Genomic DNA, 15,220 nt, shown 5'->3' on the forward strand with positions numbered 1-15,220 from the left:
ACCCCCACAGCTATAAAACTGTGAGAGCTCGGGAGTTCTACCCCTATCAGGGAAACTCTCCCCCCTCCCCTTTGCCCGGGGAAGGGGATTCCAAGCCGCGGAGCAGCTGTTTGACGCTGCTCCTGCGGCTTTTACGCGTCCTCGGGGCAGGCAGCCAAAAGAATAGCTGCCATCGGCACAGGAATTCAAACCGGAAGTCAGCTAGCCATTTTCTTACAGCTGTTTTTATAGCTTGTATTTTTCCTTTTCCCACTCTAAGACCCAGCTAATTTTTGCTTACGCATTTATCTTACATTCTCCTTTTATGCTATCCTTTTCTGTTTCTCATCCATTGTAGTTTCTTTGGCAAACTTGTTTTCCTATTTAATTAGTTTCCATTGTATTGTAGGTTTGACTGTCTCTGAAGATTCATATTGATACATATTTATCAATTATGTCCTGCCCCCATGTGCAGGGTTTTGCATGATTTACCTCTTCTCTCTTGGAGCAGATGAATTTCTATTTTTATTTAGTATATGTCCATGTGGTGTTTTCAGTTACATTGACCACCAGAAGGTATCAAATTATTGCTTTCATCCTTATTGGGACTCTTCAGACATAATGAATGCAGGAAGATGAAAAGCTCCTTGCTGTATATGGTCATCTAAGTGGGTAGATCCTTATGTGTATTACTCAGGGAAGATTTGAACCCCATAGAGCAATATTTCCCCAACTTGGCCATTGTAAGATGTGTGGTTATTACTTTAGAATTCCCTAGCCAGCAAAGGAATTGAAGTTCACACATCTTAGAGAGGCCAAGATTAAGAAACACTGCCAGTTACCCACACGTGACAGGCCCACTAAGGATGATACTGGCTATATAGTGGCTCCTGGTGGTCAAAGTACCTGGGGATAACAATGAAAAACAAGAGATTTAAGACGATTTTAAAAATCCAGTGAATCCGTTTTTCTAAAACTGCACACATGATCCAAGAGAGAAGACATAAATCTGCTAGAGAAGGGAAACAAAGATGGCTGACTGAACTGGTGGAACTGCACGAAAAGGAAAACAAAACCCTTAAGACTAAGGGTGGTTCCTAAACTAGGGCCAGGCACATGGAGAGGAGCTGCTGCAAAACCTACAAGACAAGCTGAGATTTGCCAAGCATAGCAGCGCCTGTGGAGACGAGCAGGGATGGGGCTGTATAGGGTTCAGCCATATAAATTCACTTCCAGCCCAGCCTCCCTCGCGGAGTTATTGTTGTGGGGAGAAAAGGAAAGAAGACCCTGACATGTTTATGACAAGGAGAACCAGAAGGAGAACAAGAAGTGTCACTCGACCACAGAGCTCCATTTACGTCTCTGTCCCGGGTATCTCTCTCTCTCTCTCAGGCCTGTTGTGGAAGTCAAGAGTGAAATGCGAAGCTCCTCCCTTGCCGGAAAAGTCGGAAGCCAACGTGTCGCCGCAAGTGGCGAAGTTTCGCATTCTCCGCTGTGTCGTCATGATTTCTTCCGGCCTTCAACCTTTCTGCTTCCGGGGTAGAGGGTTGTGCGAGAGCGGGTGGAGCCTCACCGTGTTCGCGGCTCGGGAACCAGCTGCGGAGGGTGACGCTGCCGCCATCATGTCCGGCAGTACTGGCACTCTAGCCGCTGCTGCCGCGGTCCCCACCGTCGCCACTTCCCTTCCCGAACAGCCACCTCCCCCGCCACCACCGCCTCCCCCGCCTCCCCCACCACAGCCACCCCCCCCGCCGCCGCCGGGGAGCTCCGCAGGCGCCGCCGAGCCAGAGCTGGTGTCGCTCATCCTGAATCGCCTCAAGAGCCAAGGCCTTTTCGACCAATTCCGCCGCGATTGCCTGGCCGACGTGGACACCAAGGTGGGAAGCTGCGGGTCTGGCCATCTAGGGGCCCGTCCTCCCCCCGACACCGCGGCCCCATATTGCTACCCTCCCTCTTGTCCTCCAGAGGGTCTGAGTCCTTCCCGGAGATTACGATTCTCTTGGGAACGCTTTTTCTTGCAGCTGGGCCTGAAGAGCAGCTGCCTTAATTAGTCGAGTCCCGCACGCATCGATTTAGCGGCGATCACCCTTCCCAGTCCCCACAAGGTAGCCCTGTTAGGTCCTATTGGAGCAGCTCTGATCTTAGCGGTGTTCCTTCCTGCCTTGCATGCCTAATTCTGGGCTTATTTAGCTGGCTGCTCAGTGAGCAGATGGCCTCCGCTGCCAAATTCACCCTGAAGCGTTTTGCAAGCCTGGATATACTGATTGCAGATGGGTTTTCTTAGAAAAAGAAGAGAGAGTAAAACTATGTTTAATCTGACTGGGATTCATCTAGTCCGAGTTTTCCCTATCAATAGCAATCGGATGCCTCTGAAAGTTCATTCGTGGGGTTCAAAGGGAGAGTCTTTTTCTGATATAACATCTTTGAACAGGGAAGTTCTATCTCGCTGACTTAGTAATAGTTATTTTTAGAAGTGTCATTAATTGTGTTTTAATCGGCTAAACTAGAGATAAGCATTTCTGTTTCACTATCGCTGTCATACATAGATTCAACTGTCTTTTCAAGAGCTGGACATTTGGGTCCTCAGAATTGGGTTTGGATGCAGAGTAAATAATTTCTGGGCTTTATTAACAGGAAGAAAATGCAAAAGAGACTAAGTTAAAAATCATTTTATCAAATTTTCTCATACTCTTTCCTAGATATATTTGAACAACTTTCCTACTGCCCTGATTCTAGTTTCAATATAACACTGGCCTATTTTGAGACTAACTTTTAGAATTAGTGAAAAATGCATGTATTTTACACATTCAGAGTACATACAGTAATTATAATAGTGTCTTCCAATGTATCATGAGCACTATTTTGGATAATTATATATTGTCAAGTATACTACCCATGTGCTACCCATAGAATTCTGATTCGAGCACCCATTTGGAAATGTATATATAGTCCTGGTCTTGGAAGTTCAAGGTTAGTTACTGAGATTGAAAATAGTAGATTTCAACAGAACTAGTGTTGCATGGGTGATGAATTAACTGTTGGTGAACTATAAACATACAGACCTTGGCAAAAATAGGACAATTAATGTTACTCTTAATTTAAGAGTAAAATTAAATTTTTCTTAAATATTTTTATGTCAAATTATAAACTACCTTGTGAATCACTTCATACAATAATTGGATAAAAATATCTTACATATGATTTAAGATCATTACTTATTGGACAGAATTTATTATTGGAATTATTGTCCCAAAGGTGCTTTTCAAAAGGCAACTGGAGTTTCTTGTTTTTTCTCCCCTTTGTTTAGTTCATCAATTAGCTCATGGGCCAGGGGTTTGTTGTTGTTAATTGCAAAGTCGTGTCCGACCCATCGCGACCCCATGGACAATGTTCCTCCAGGTCTTCCTGTCCTCTACCATCTTCTGGAGTCCATTTAAGTTCACGCCTACTGCTTCAGTGACTCCATCCAGCCACCTCATTCTCTGTCGTCCCCTTCTTCTATTGCCCTCAGTCTTTCCCAGCATTAGGCCCTTCTCCAGTGAGTCCTTCCTTCTCATTAGGTGGCCAAAGTATTTGAGTTTCAACTTCAGGATCTGGCCTTCGGGGTTGATCTCTTCTAGGACTGACTGGTTTGAACGCCTTGCAGTCCAAGGGACTCGCAGGAGTCTTTTCCAACACCATAGTTCAAAGGCCTCAATTCTTTGTCGCTCAGCCTTTCTTATGGTCCAACTTTCACATCCATACATTGCAACTGGGAAAACCATGGCCTTGACTATATGCACTTTTGTTGGCAGGGGTAGGCAACCCAAAACACTCAGAGCCACTTGGACCCGTTTCCCACCGAAAACAAAACACTGGGAGCCGCAAACCTTTTTGATATCTAAAATGAAGATAACACTGCATATATCTTTTTTTACCTTTATTATAGGTATGTGTGTGTGTGTGTGTGTATACATACATACATACATACATACAGAGAGAGAGAGAGAGAGAGAGAGATCTCATAAAGGTAAAAAAGGATATATGCAGTGTTATCTTCATTTTAGATGTCAAAAGAGTCTCTCTGTCTCTCCCCCTCCCTCCCTCCCTCTCCTCTCCCTCCCTCTCTCACTTTCCTCTCCCCCTCTCTATCTTTCTTTCCTCTCCCTCTCTTTCTATCTTTCTCTTTCCTCTCCCCTCTCTCTCTTCCTCTTTTTTTCTCTCTCTCTTTCTCTCCCTCTCTTTCTTTCTGTCTCCCCCCCTCTCTCTTCCTCTCTCTGATCTTCTGCTCACCTGGCAAGTTGGCTTCAAACTGTTCTCGAACAAGCTGACATTCATTATTATTGAGCTAGCTCAGGGGTAGGCAACCTCTGCTCTTTTATGACTCATGGACTTCAACTCCCAGAATTCCTGAGTCAGCATAGCTGGGCTAGCTAGCTCTCTCCTGCCCTTTCTGCTTTCTGCAGAGACCCAGCAAAGGGAAGAGCCCCGCCCAATAAGCTTTTCAGCTCCTCGGAACAGGGTGAGGCTACTCTCTTTTTTACACACACACACACAGACACACACACAGACACACACACAGAGAGAAGCTCTGTCTCTGTCTCTGCAAATGGCAGAGGAGGCTGGGAGCCACAGGGGAAGGCTCAAAGAGCCGCATGCGGCTCCAGAGCCACAGGTTGCCAACCTGTGCCATAGGCCATATCGAAATACAAAGTTCCAAAGACAAATCATTAGTAAAATCCTATATAAAAACAGTTTAAAATTAAATTGGAGTACAATAACTTGATACGTAGATAAGTAAAATAAGATAAAAGTATGTTTTAGTATCACACCTACAATCTACCCCATCAATCCCACATATGCCGATCTCAGCCAAATCATTTTACTCAAGTACTGAATCATATTAAATGTTTTCGGATTCTGGGGGCACAAAAGTTATGTTGTTTTGATATGGGGTTCCTAATGGATCATTTGTTTAATATATGAACCAAGGTACTTGTCTCTCACCCTCTTATACAAACAACAATCAAATAGTATGTGAGTCAAGTCTTCTACCTCTGCTGCTCTGCAAATGCAGATACATTCATTATATGGTATAGAATGGAAACTCCTGTTCAAATCTCCCTAAGACAGTGGTTCTCAACCTTCCTAATGCCGCGACCCTTTAATACAGTTCCTCATGTTGTGGTGACCCCCAACCATAAAATTATTCCAGGGTCATGTGATCACCTTTTGCAACCTTGTGACAAGTGGGGAAACCAGATTCACTGAACAATCATGTTACTAATTTAATCTCTCTCCCTCTTTCTCTCTCTCTCCCTTTCTTTCTCCCTCCCTGTCTCTCTTTCTCTCTCCATCTTTCTCTCCCACTTTCTCCCTTTCTTTCTCTCTCTTCCTGTCTCCCTTTCTCTCTCTCTCTCTCCCTCTCTCTCCCTCTGTCTCCCTCTCTTCTCTCTCCCTCTTTCTCCCTCTCCTCTTTCTCTCTCCCTCTTTCTATTTCTCTTTCCCTCTTTCTCTCCCTGTATTTCTCTCTCCCTCTCAAAGATCCTTAAAATCCTTAAATATTATGCTTGGGTGGAAGACTTTTTCTTTTACAGATGGGGCGGGTGGGCCCAACATTCGCAGGCAGGCAGGACCCCGCCTGCCGAGCCGCCACCTCCCCATCGCCCTCCAAGCCAGCCGGCTCCCTTGCCAGGCCTCCCAGCTGACAAGCGCAAGTTTGGGGGTCGCCAGCTGACGGGCGCAGAGTTCGGCGCTGCGGCGGCCTCCCCTTCGTCTTCCTCACCAGCCAAAGCGTTGCCGGACATTCCAGCTGACGGGCGCAGGTCCGGAGGTCGCCAGCTGACGGGCGCAGGAGGTTGGCGCCGCGGCAGCCTCCCAGCTGCCTGCTTCTTAGGCTGGAGCAGTTGCCAGGGTTTGCATGGTCGCCGGCAGCGGGGAGCGAGTCAGCGGCCATTGGGGACCACGCCAGCGGTCCTGTGCCATGGAGGCTTGAGGCAAGGAGGCGCAGGATGCGGAGCGGCGCGGTGCCATGGGAGGCAGCAGGACAGGGGGGAGGGGTTACCTGCATCCTGCCAGCCGAACTCTGGAAGCCGGCCTGAATGAAGAATTTTAGGGGGTGTTGAAAAGGAGACAGACTGAGGGCTGTATTAAGACCATAGATGCTGCGTAAGGAGAGTGGAAGGGAGGCGAATTTGGGGTGGAGCAGAAAACGGGGGGAAGGTGTTAGGAAATAAGCACCAAGGTACATGGTGCCTTACAAGGGATTCCCGAGTGTTCCGTAATTGTTTTTCCTCTCTCCTCTGTGCGAGAAAACCTTTTGCGGTGTAAATCTGAAACCAGGTGTTCCTGTGAGGTAGCGCAGGAGGTCCTTGGGAAAGGTGAGTACAAGCTTGGCGTTTCCTCTCTCCCAATCCCCTTCCTCTTCTTCACCCCCTTCCCCGGCCTACCTGCGATCTTAGCTCACGGCTCCGTGGCTTTTCTTTGCTTAGCCTAGCCAAGCTTTCTTCCGCCCACCCCATTCCCGGGAGCGCCGAGGAGGTACAGCAGAAACACATGAATTGGGATTGTGGCGCCCTTGGAAAGCTGATCATGCTTTGAACCTTAGGAGAGGAGGAAGAATCCCTTCCTCCTTCCCTCCCTCTCTCCCTGTTAAGCCCCCGCGGGCTCAACATGAACGGGCAGGGAAGGGGTCGAGGACAACGTGCGGGGAGGCAAAGGAGACCAGCGGCCGGCACTGTTCTACCTGGCAGCATGGGTGTCGGCTCCGTGGGCGTCCCGACCAACAGCTGAGCGGCTCCAACTTCTGGCCGCCGAACAGCTAAGTCCTCCATGAGGCAACGTGAGGCCCTGAGGGGTATCGCAAGCTTGTGGGGGGTGGGAAGGAAAAGAAGATGGAAGAGAGTGAGGCTGCAACAGAGAGAGCGGTGTCTCGGTTCCTAAGACCATCGGAAATATGTGTTTTCCAATGGTCTTAGGCGACCGCTGTGAAATGGTCGTTCGACCCCCAAAAGGGTCGCGACCCACAGGTTGAGAACCGCTGCCCTAAGATGTTTTGGCAATTGTAACTTTAAATAGCTGTCTATTTGAAAAGTATGTTTATATTTACTCAACCATTTCAAGTTACTAGCCTTACTAAGAGTAGCTATATCACTTTGTGCTTCTATGTCCATGATTCTTTGAGCAACTATTTTTTTAACTTGTTCTCCTGTTGCACAAAAGACAGGAAGGTCACAGCTTCTTAAAAATTTGTCAGTTTAGTTATCCAAGAAGTTTGTAATTGTAATTTTATCTGCTCTAATAAACATAACTTGGGGAGTCTATCAGTCTCCATTTTGCTGATTTTGCATTAGTAGTTATATGCTCTGATTTTAAACTGTGTGGAATTGTGGAATTTCTAATTCAGCTCTAACTGCTGCAGCAGATGTCCTTAGATCTACACCCAAAATACATCTCAGTTGCTGGGACTTGTTTGTTCTAATATTACAGTAGAATTTAGACCCCAGACAGCTGCTCCATACAAGAGCATTGGAGTAACCTTAGATTTATATATTTTAATTAATGGGGCTAGGGGCCCTGGGTAATTATTATTTTTTAATTTAAGCAGTAAATTCAAACAAGCTTTTGCTCTAAGTGTACTTTGTTGATGATGGCAAACCCAAGATCCAATCTTGGAAAAAGTTATGCCTCAATATAAAAAGGTGTTAACCTGTGCAATTGGTTCACCCCTAATTGCCATCTGTATCTCTGATAATGTTTTACAAACACCATATTTTTTTATTTGGATTTACTAATAATTAGTTATCCTGGTGGTAAGAGTTATCCTGACTTTTAATAGCCTATGCCCGTGGTGGCGAACCTATGGCACGAGTGCCACTGGTGGCACGCAGGGCCCTCTCTGTGGGCATGCGCCCCATTGCCCCAGTCCTAGGCCTTCAGCTGGGTTTTATAAAACCTTTTCGCTTTAGGCCTCCGCCGTGTGCAAAAAAAAAGGTTCAATCAATCAATTTCAACTTCTCGCGGGGAAAAAAAGAGATCTCGCAAAGTTGGAATTGATTGATTGAACTTTTTAGTCCCACCCAGTCTGCCGTTACCACAGCAGCCACGGCCACCCAATAGGCCATGGCCACCCGGCACACGATGATACATAAGTGGGTTTTGGGTTGCAGTTGGGCAATCAGTCTCTAAAAGCTTCGCCATCACTGGCCTATGCAATCTTACTTGTGAATACGATAATAAAATCATATCATCAGCATAGAGCAAGATGTTACAATATTTAGGACCATTGGCATATATACCATGGGATCCTTCATTAATCCTAGCAAGTCATTGATGTATAAATTAAATAATGGAGCTAAAATACACCCTTGTCTTACCCCTTTATTTGTGTGGATCCTGTTAATTAGAGCTCCATTAACCACAAACCACTCTTTCAAACAGGTACTTGTGTAAAGGGCTTTAATCAAAGCCAGCAGTCTAGGTTCTACTTTCAACGCTGCAAATACGGTATATTCTTGCTTTGACAATATGCAGAACTGTCTGATATTTTTAGAGTTAATGCAGAGCAGAAGAGGGTGGAGGGAAAAGCCCGGGAAAGAGAGAGGAAGTAAACCTTTGACCTTCACACTAATTGGATAACGTGATATATGACAGCTAATTTAGGGAGGGAACATGCTGATAATTTAACTGCTCAGAGGAAGAGAATTTAGATCTTAGCATACCTTCGTTATGCCTGTGCCGATATTTTGTAACAATACAGGTGAAACTCGAAAAATTAGAATATCGTGCAAAAGTTCATTTATTTCAGTAATGCAACTTAAAAGGTGAACCTAATATATGAGATAGACTAATTACATGCAAAGCAAGATAGTTCAAGCCGTGATTTGTCATAATTGTGATGATTATGGCTTACAGCTCATGAAAACCCCAAATCCACAATCTCAGAAAATTAGAATATTACATGCAATCAATAAAACAAGGATTGTACATAGAACAATATCGGACCTCTGAAAAGTATAAGCATGCATATGTACTCAGTACTTGGTTTGNGAGATGCAAAAGTTGCTCTCATCAGAAAAGAGGACTTTGGACCACTGAGCAACAGACCAGTTCTGTTTTTCTTTAGCCCAGGTAAGACGCTTCTGACGTTGTTTGTTGTTCAGGAGCGGCTTGACAAGAGGAATACGACATTTGAAGCCCATGTCCAGGATCCGTCTGTGTGTGGTGGCTCTTGATGCACTGACTCCAGTCTCAGTCCACTCCTTGTGAAAGTCCCCACCACTTTTGAATGGCCTTTTCCTGACAATCCTCTCCAGGCTGCGGTCATCCCTGCTGCTTGTGCACCTTTTTCTTCCACACTTTTCCCTTCCACATAACTTTCTATTAATGTGCTTTGATACAGCACTTTGGGAATATCCAACTTCTTTTGCAATTACCTTTTGAGGCTTTCCCTCCTTATGGAGGGTGTCGATGGTTTTCTGCACAACTGTTAGGTCAGCAGTCTTTCCCATGATTGTGATTCCTACTGAACCAGACTGAGAGACCATTTAAAGGCTCAGGAACCCTTTGCAGGTGTTAGCTGATTAGAGTGGGACACTTTGAGCCTAGAATATTGAACTTTTTCACAATATTCTAATTTTCTGAGATTGTGGATTTGGGGTTTTTATGAGCTGTAAGCCATAATCATCTCACTTATGACACATCACGGCTTGAACTATCTTGCTTTGCATGTAATGAGTCTATCTCATATATTAGGTTCACCTTTTAAGTTGCATTACTGAAATAAATGAACTTTTGCACGATATTCTAATTTTTCGAGTTTCACCTGTAAATTACTTTTAGGAAAATCCATGCCTGGAAGTTCTTTGAAGTGTTTCATTAGCCGGAACCATAACATCTACTTTAAGAGCTGTCAGTTTGCTCCATAGTACTTCTCTGTTTACCATATCAAATGCAGCTGTGAGATCTATAAAAGCGGCAAATAGGGATCTCCTCTTATAGGCAAATTTGGCAATTAGATGGTAGATCGGCTTTGTCTAAAATCTGCTTGTTCTTTTACGAGGATATGATTTTCCTCTACCCAGCTTTCAATTCTATTCAAAAGACACCTAGCACAGTGGTGGCGAACCTATGGCACAGGTGCCAGAGGCGGCATTCAGAGCCCTCTCTGTGGGCACGTGCGCCGTCGTCCCAGTCCTAGGCCTTCAGCTGGGTTTTATAAAACCTTTTCGCTTTAGGCCTCCGCCGCCGTTTGCAAAAAAAAAAAAGATTCAATCAGTCAATTTCAACTTCTCGCAGGGAAAAAAATATCTTGCAGAGTTGGAATTGATTGATTGAACTTTTTAGTCCCACCCAGTCTGCTGTTACCACTGCAGCCACGCCCACCCAATGGCCACGCCCACCCAATGGCCACGCCCAGCCAACGAGGCACACCCACCCGGGTGGGTTTTGGGTTGCAGTTTGGGCACTCAGTCTCTAAAAGGTTCGCCATCACTGACCTAGCATATATTTTTGCTACAATGTCAATCAAACTTATGGTCCTGGAGTTACTAGGGTCCTTTTTGTTCCCTTTTTTGTATATGGGGACAACTATTGCCATCTTTCACCCAGCTGGAATATGGCAGGTGTTATTTATATGTGTAAAAAGATCTGCCATAATAGACCCCAGTAATTATTTGTTAAATAATTCTGCTGGTAAAAAAAATCTCACCTGGGGCTTTATTACTCTTTAGACATTTAATGATGGATTGTATCTCTTTTACTGAGACTGGTGACCAAGGGGGAGAAGTTTCAAGAAATGCTAAATCACTGTTTAAAGACAGTTTCTCTACATGTTCTGTTGAAGCAAACAAACATTGATAGTAGTTCTCCCAGTTCTCAGCAGAGATTGGTATATCAAATGCAAATCTCCGTTCCTTTAGGACAGGGCTTTTCAACCGGTGGTACGCGTACCACTGGTGGTACGCAACCACCTGGCTGGTGGTATGCGGCATTGCCTTTCTCCCCCCGCGGTGTCTCCTTCCTCCCCCCCGCTCTGCTCTTTCCCAGCTCACTTGTTTGTGGAAAACATGCTGCTTGGCGGTAGCCTGCAAGAACCCTACCGAATGTGCCCTGCAGGAGGGCGCGTGAAGAGCGCAGGTGCAGAGCAAGGCTCCGCCCTCCCCAGGGACTCATTGTGCAGCAACCGGATTGACTTCTTCTCGTGCACGCAGGTCAGCAGGATCCGTATCGCACTTCCCCTCCCTCTTCTTACTTCACAAGCGCTAGCCTGATAGGAGACAGAGCCGTCCACTCCCTCGGCAGGAAGGTGTTTGAGACCGCTCGCGTTGCGGCCCTGAGCGCCAACATCACAACTGCCCTCCTTTCCCCCCTTCTCTCTCTGTTGTGACCTCACACTCTTCCATCTTCTTTTCCTTCCCCCCCGCGAGCTTGCGATATCCCTCAGGGCCTTCACGTTGCCTCCCGGAGAACTCATCCCGCGGCAGCAGGTGGGAATCGCCACGTTTGTTTTGCTGACGCGCGCCAGGCAAAGCCAACAGAACGCGGGTGTGGAGGGAGAAATGCGCCCGCCTGACTCCCCCCAGTTTCACAGCATTTAACCCTTCCCCATTTCCATGACGGACGGACGGCTCGCCCGCCCGTCAGTTTCCCCTTCCGTTGCCTGTATCGCAGGCTTAAAGTCTGAAACAGCCAGGCTCTTGGCTGACTGATCGCCTTTCTCCCCTCCCTCATCTTTTCGGGAAATGCGCCTTTGCAGCAGGCCTCCCCTTCTGTTAGTTATCGGAGGTTTGAAAGGCAAGCTGCTCCCGGAGTGTAAAAGTAGAGGGTCCAAACGGCGAGAGTGACGCAGCTCTCCGACTCTCTGCTTCAGGCTGAAACAGTCTCAAAGGTGGGGACCGGAGATTACTTCGCCCGAAGGAAGGGTGACTTGGTGGCGATGCGGGTTTGTCTCCCTTTGGAGAAGGGAGAAAAGCGTCGCTCTCTTCCTTCGGGCGGGTGCAAATGTAACTTAAGAACGGTAGCAATGCGGCCAGAAATGGGCATCTCTCGACAGTGCTGGGGAGAGCTGTGGGAAGAACGATGTACATGGAGAGGATCGGGGAACCTGGCTTGAACGCTGGGCCCCGGTAGGGGAAAAATGACTGGGAGAAGTAGCCGGTTCGAAACGTATGTGCCTGAAAACGGGAGGTGAACCGGCGACATCCCCGCCCTGCCTGTGCGCTCTCCTCTGCCTTTGCGTGTGATGTCAGGCAGGGCCGTGATGTGTTGCTGCCTGCCAAAACCAGGCTGGGGTCTGGGCGGCGTAGTGCAGGGCAATGGAAGGAAGGAAGGAAGGAAGGGACAATGGGAGCTGCAGCGCTGCAGCCTTCCAGTCCCGTGAGCGTCCCTGCGCCGTTTGACTGTGGTCCAGGCCTCGCATTCATCAGCTGTTCTGCGGCCGGGAGACAGAGCCTTTCAGCTTCAGGCCATGCCATCGGCCCTTGGCTCCCTGCCGCGGCCTCACGCCCATCAGCAGTTCGGCGGCTAAGAGTAGGAGCCCCTCAGCTGTTCGTGGGGACGCCCACGTGGCCTCGCGCCCATCAGCTGTTCTGCGGCCAGAAGTCGGAGCCGCTCAGCTGTTGGTCGGGACGCCCATGGAGCCGACACCCACGCTGCCAGGTAGAACGGCGCAGGCCGCTGGTCTCCTTTGCCACCCTGCACGTCGTCCTCGACCCTCCCCCGCCCATTCATGTCGACTCCTCCTCTCCTAAGGTTCAAAGCATGATCAGCTTTCCAAGGGCGCCACAATCCTCACCTAAGGGGGGGAGAAGCAAAGGGGGCGAGAAAGTTCGCGGCAGGCTCAAAGGAGCACCTGTCAGCATCAGAGACGAAAAACTCCCCCACAAACCCAGGGGAAGGGGTGGAGAAAAGGAGCCCCCTTTGGGAGGAAACCGCCACCTTCTCCTCAGCTTTGCACTCTCCTGTTTCTCGGCAACCGGGCTGCCAAGCCTCTACTGGCTGGAACGCCACGTTTGTTTTGTTTTTTACTTCTCGCCTTCATGTTTTTCTGCTGTACCTCCTTGGTGCTCCCGCTCCCGGGAACGGGGCGGGCGGAAGAAAGCTTGGCTAGGCTAGGCAAAGAAAAGCCACGGAGCCGCGAGCTAAGATCGCAGGCAGGCTGTCATGCCTCTGTCCGAGCCTGACTCTGAGGACGACATGGAGTTCCCTGTTGAGGCCCAGGAGGGGGTGTCTGTGGCTTCGGAGGACTGTGGGGAGGAGCAGGCTGAAGCAGGCCAGGGCCCTTCAAGTTTGGAACAGGGAAGGCAGCGCTCAGGTGAGGAGCAAGGCCCCTCCCCACCAGATCCCAGAGCAAGGAGAACAGAGAGGAGGAGGGAACAATGGAGGCAGGCTCACTTACTCGGGAGGAGAGCGTCACGCCCCACTCCACAAGGCACACCTGGGGAGTAGGGTTTAAGGAGACGCTGTGGGGTGGGGCATTTGCCGGGAACAAACGTGAACTCTTGTGATGTGGGCTCTTGTACCTGGACTCTTTGTATTTTGGATCAAGTTTGTTTCCTGCTGAGTTCTCTTTGCTGTCCTCAGTTTTGCAGTTTGCAGGTTACAGGCAAGCTGGGCATTGAAAAGATCATACTTTGTTATCTGTTTTACTTTAAAGAACTGTTTAACTTAGTTGACTGTTTTATTGAACTTGTGCCAGCATATGTGGGGGCTGTTGGGTGAACGTTGGCAGTGCTTACAAAGACAATTGTTCTGACCAGCTAATTGCTTTGCCTCCGTTCGGGGCCCTGGGTCATCACACAGGCTGGGGAAGGGGGTGAAGAAGAGGAAGGGGATTGGGAGAGAGGAAACGCCAAGCCTCTCCCAAGGACCTCCTGCGCCACCTCACAGGAACACCTGGTTTCAGATTTACGCCACAAAAGTTTTTCTCGTGCAGAGAGAGAGGAAAAACAATTACGGAACACTCGGGAATCCCTTGCAAGGCACCATGTACCTTGGTGCTTATTTCCTAACGCTTTCCCCCCATGTTTTCTGCTCCACCCCGAATTCGCCTCCCTTCCATTCTCCTTACGCAGCCATCTATGGTCTTAATACAGTCCTAAGTCTGTCTCCCTTTCAACACCCCCTAAAATTCTTCATTCAGAAGAATGAAGGGGCGCGAATAGGCGTGTGCTCAGAAACGCCGATTCTGCACTCCTGCCCAGCTCGCTTGCTTTCTGCTTGCTTTCTATCTATCAACAGCTTTTGACGCCTTTCCTTGTTTTCTGAATTTTGTTTCTGCAAGCGAGATAAGCAGGAGCACGAGATCGGGGTTTCTGAGCACATGCCGATTCGTGCCCCTGCCCTCTCGCTCGTGCAAGCGAGCTGGGCAAGAGCCCAGGATCGGCGTGTGCAGCTACAGCTGAGCCGCACTTCTGCTGAGCCACCTAGAAGCATGGATCAGCTGTAGCCCGGCGCTGATCCTGGCGCTTCTGCTAAATTAGCAAGCGGCATGTTTTCCGGCGAAGCACGAGCAAGTGAGCTGGGCAGGAGCCCAGGATCAGCTACAGCTGATCCGCACTTCTGCAGAGCAGCCCAAATCGCAGATTAGCTGTAGCTGCTCTCCTGGGCTCCTGCCCAGCTCACTTGCTCGCAGTTTGCTGGAAATCATGCCACTTGCTAATTTAGCAGAAGCGCGAATCAGCTGTAGCCCGGCGCTGATCCTGGCGCTTCTGCTAAATTAGCAAGCGGCATGTTTTCTGGTGGAGCACGAGCAAGTGAGCTTGGCAGAGCTCTCCTCTGCCTCTGCGCATGCACAGGCAGGTTTGGCATGTTGCCATGGCCACCGGCAGCACAGCCACCAGCCAGGCTGGCAGCCTGTCCCCCTCCGCTTGTCCCTTCCTGGGCACGGAGGGGGGGGAAGGAAGGGACAAAGAGGGAGGGAAGGAAGGGACAATGAGAGAGGGAAGAAAGGAAGGAACAATGGAAGGGAGGGAAGGAAGGAGGGAAGGAACAATGGAAGGGAGGTAGGGAAGGAGGAAGAGACAAAGAGGGAGGGAAGGAAAGAAGGAAGGAAGGGACAATTTTTTTATTTATTTATTTATTTATATTTGGATTTATATCCCGCCCTTCTCCGGTAGGACTCAGGGCGGCTGACAATCTATTTAAAATACATACAAAACAATACAAATTTAAAATTAATTAAAAGGAATATTTAAATATTTGTCGAATTTAAAATATAATTAAAACCCCCCTAAAAATTACCCTAGGCCAGTCCTGCAAGCTG

General features: G+C 48.2%; 1 protein-coding gene across 1 annotated transcript in view; it reads left to right on the top strand.

The window, feature by feature from the left end:
* BOD1L1 (biorientation of chromosomes in cell division 1 like 1) overlaps positions 1-15,220 on the top strand; it is a 191,747-nt gene that overhangs the window by 6,661 nt on the left and 169,866 nt on the right. Inside the window, exon 4 of the mRNA XM_015814955.2 lies at positions 1,372-1,856. Within this exon, the coding sequence (XP_015670441.2) occupies positions 1,372-1,856 (485 nt within the window). The remainder of the gene's footprint in view (positions 1-1,371; positions 1,857-15,220) is intronic.

This window comes from Protobothrops mucrosquamatus, unplaced genomic scaffold, assembly GCF_001527695.2.
Source record: "Protobothrops mucrosquamatus isolate PMUCROS unplaced genomic scaffold, P.Mucros_1.0 scaffold_97, whole genome shotgun sequence".
Classification (NCBI taxonomy): Eukaryota; Metazoa; Chordata; class Lepidosauria; order Squamata; family Viperidae; genus Protobothrops; species Protobothrops mucrosquamatus.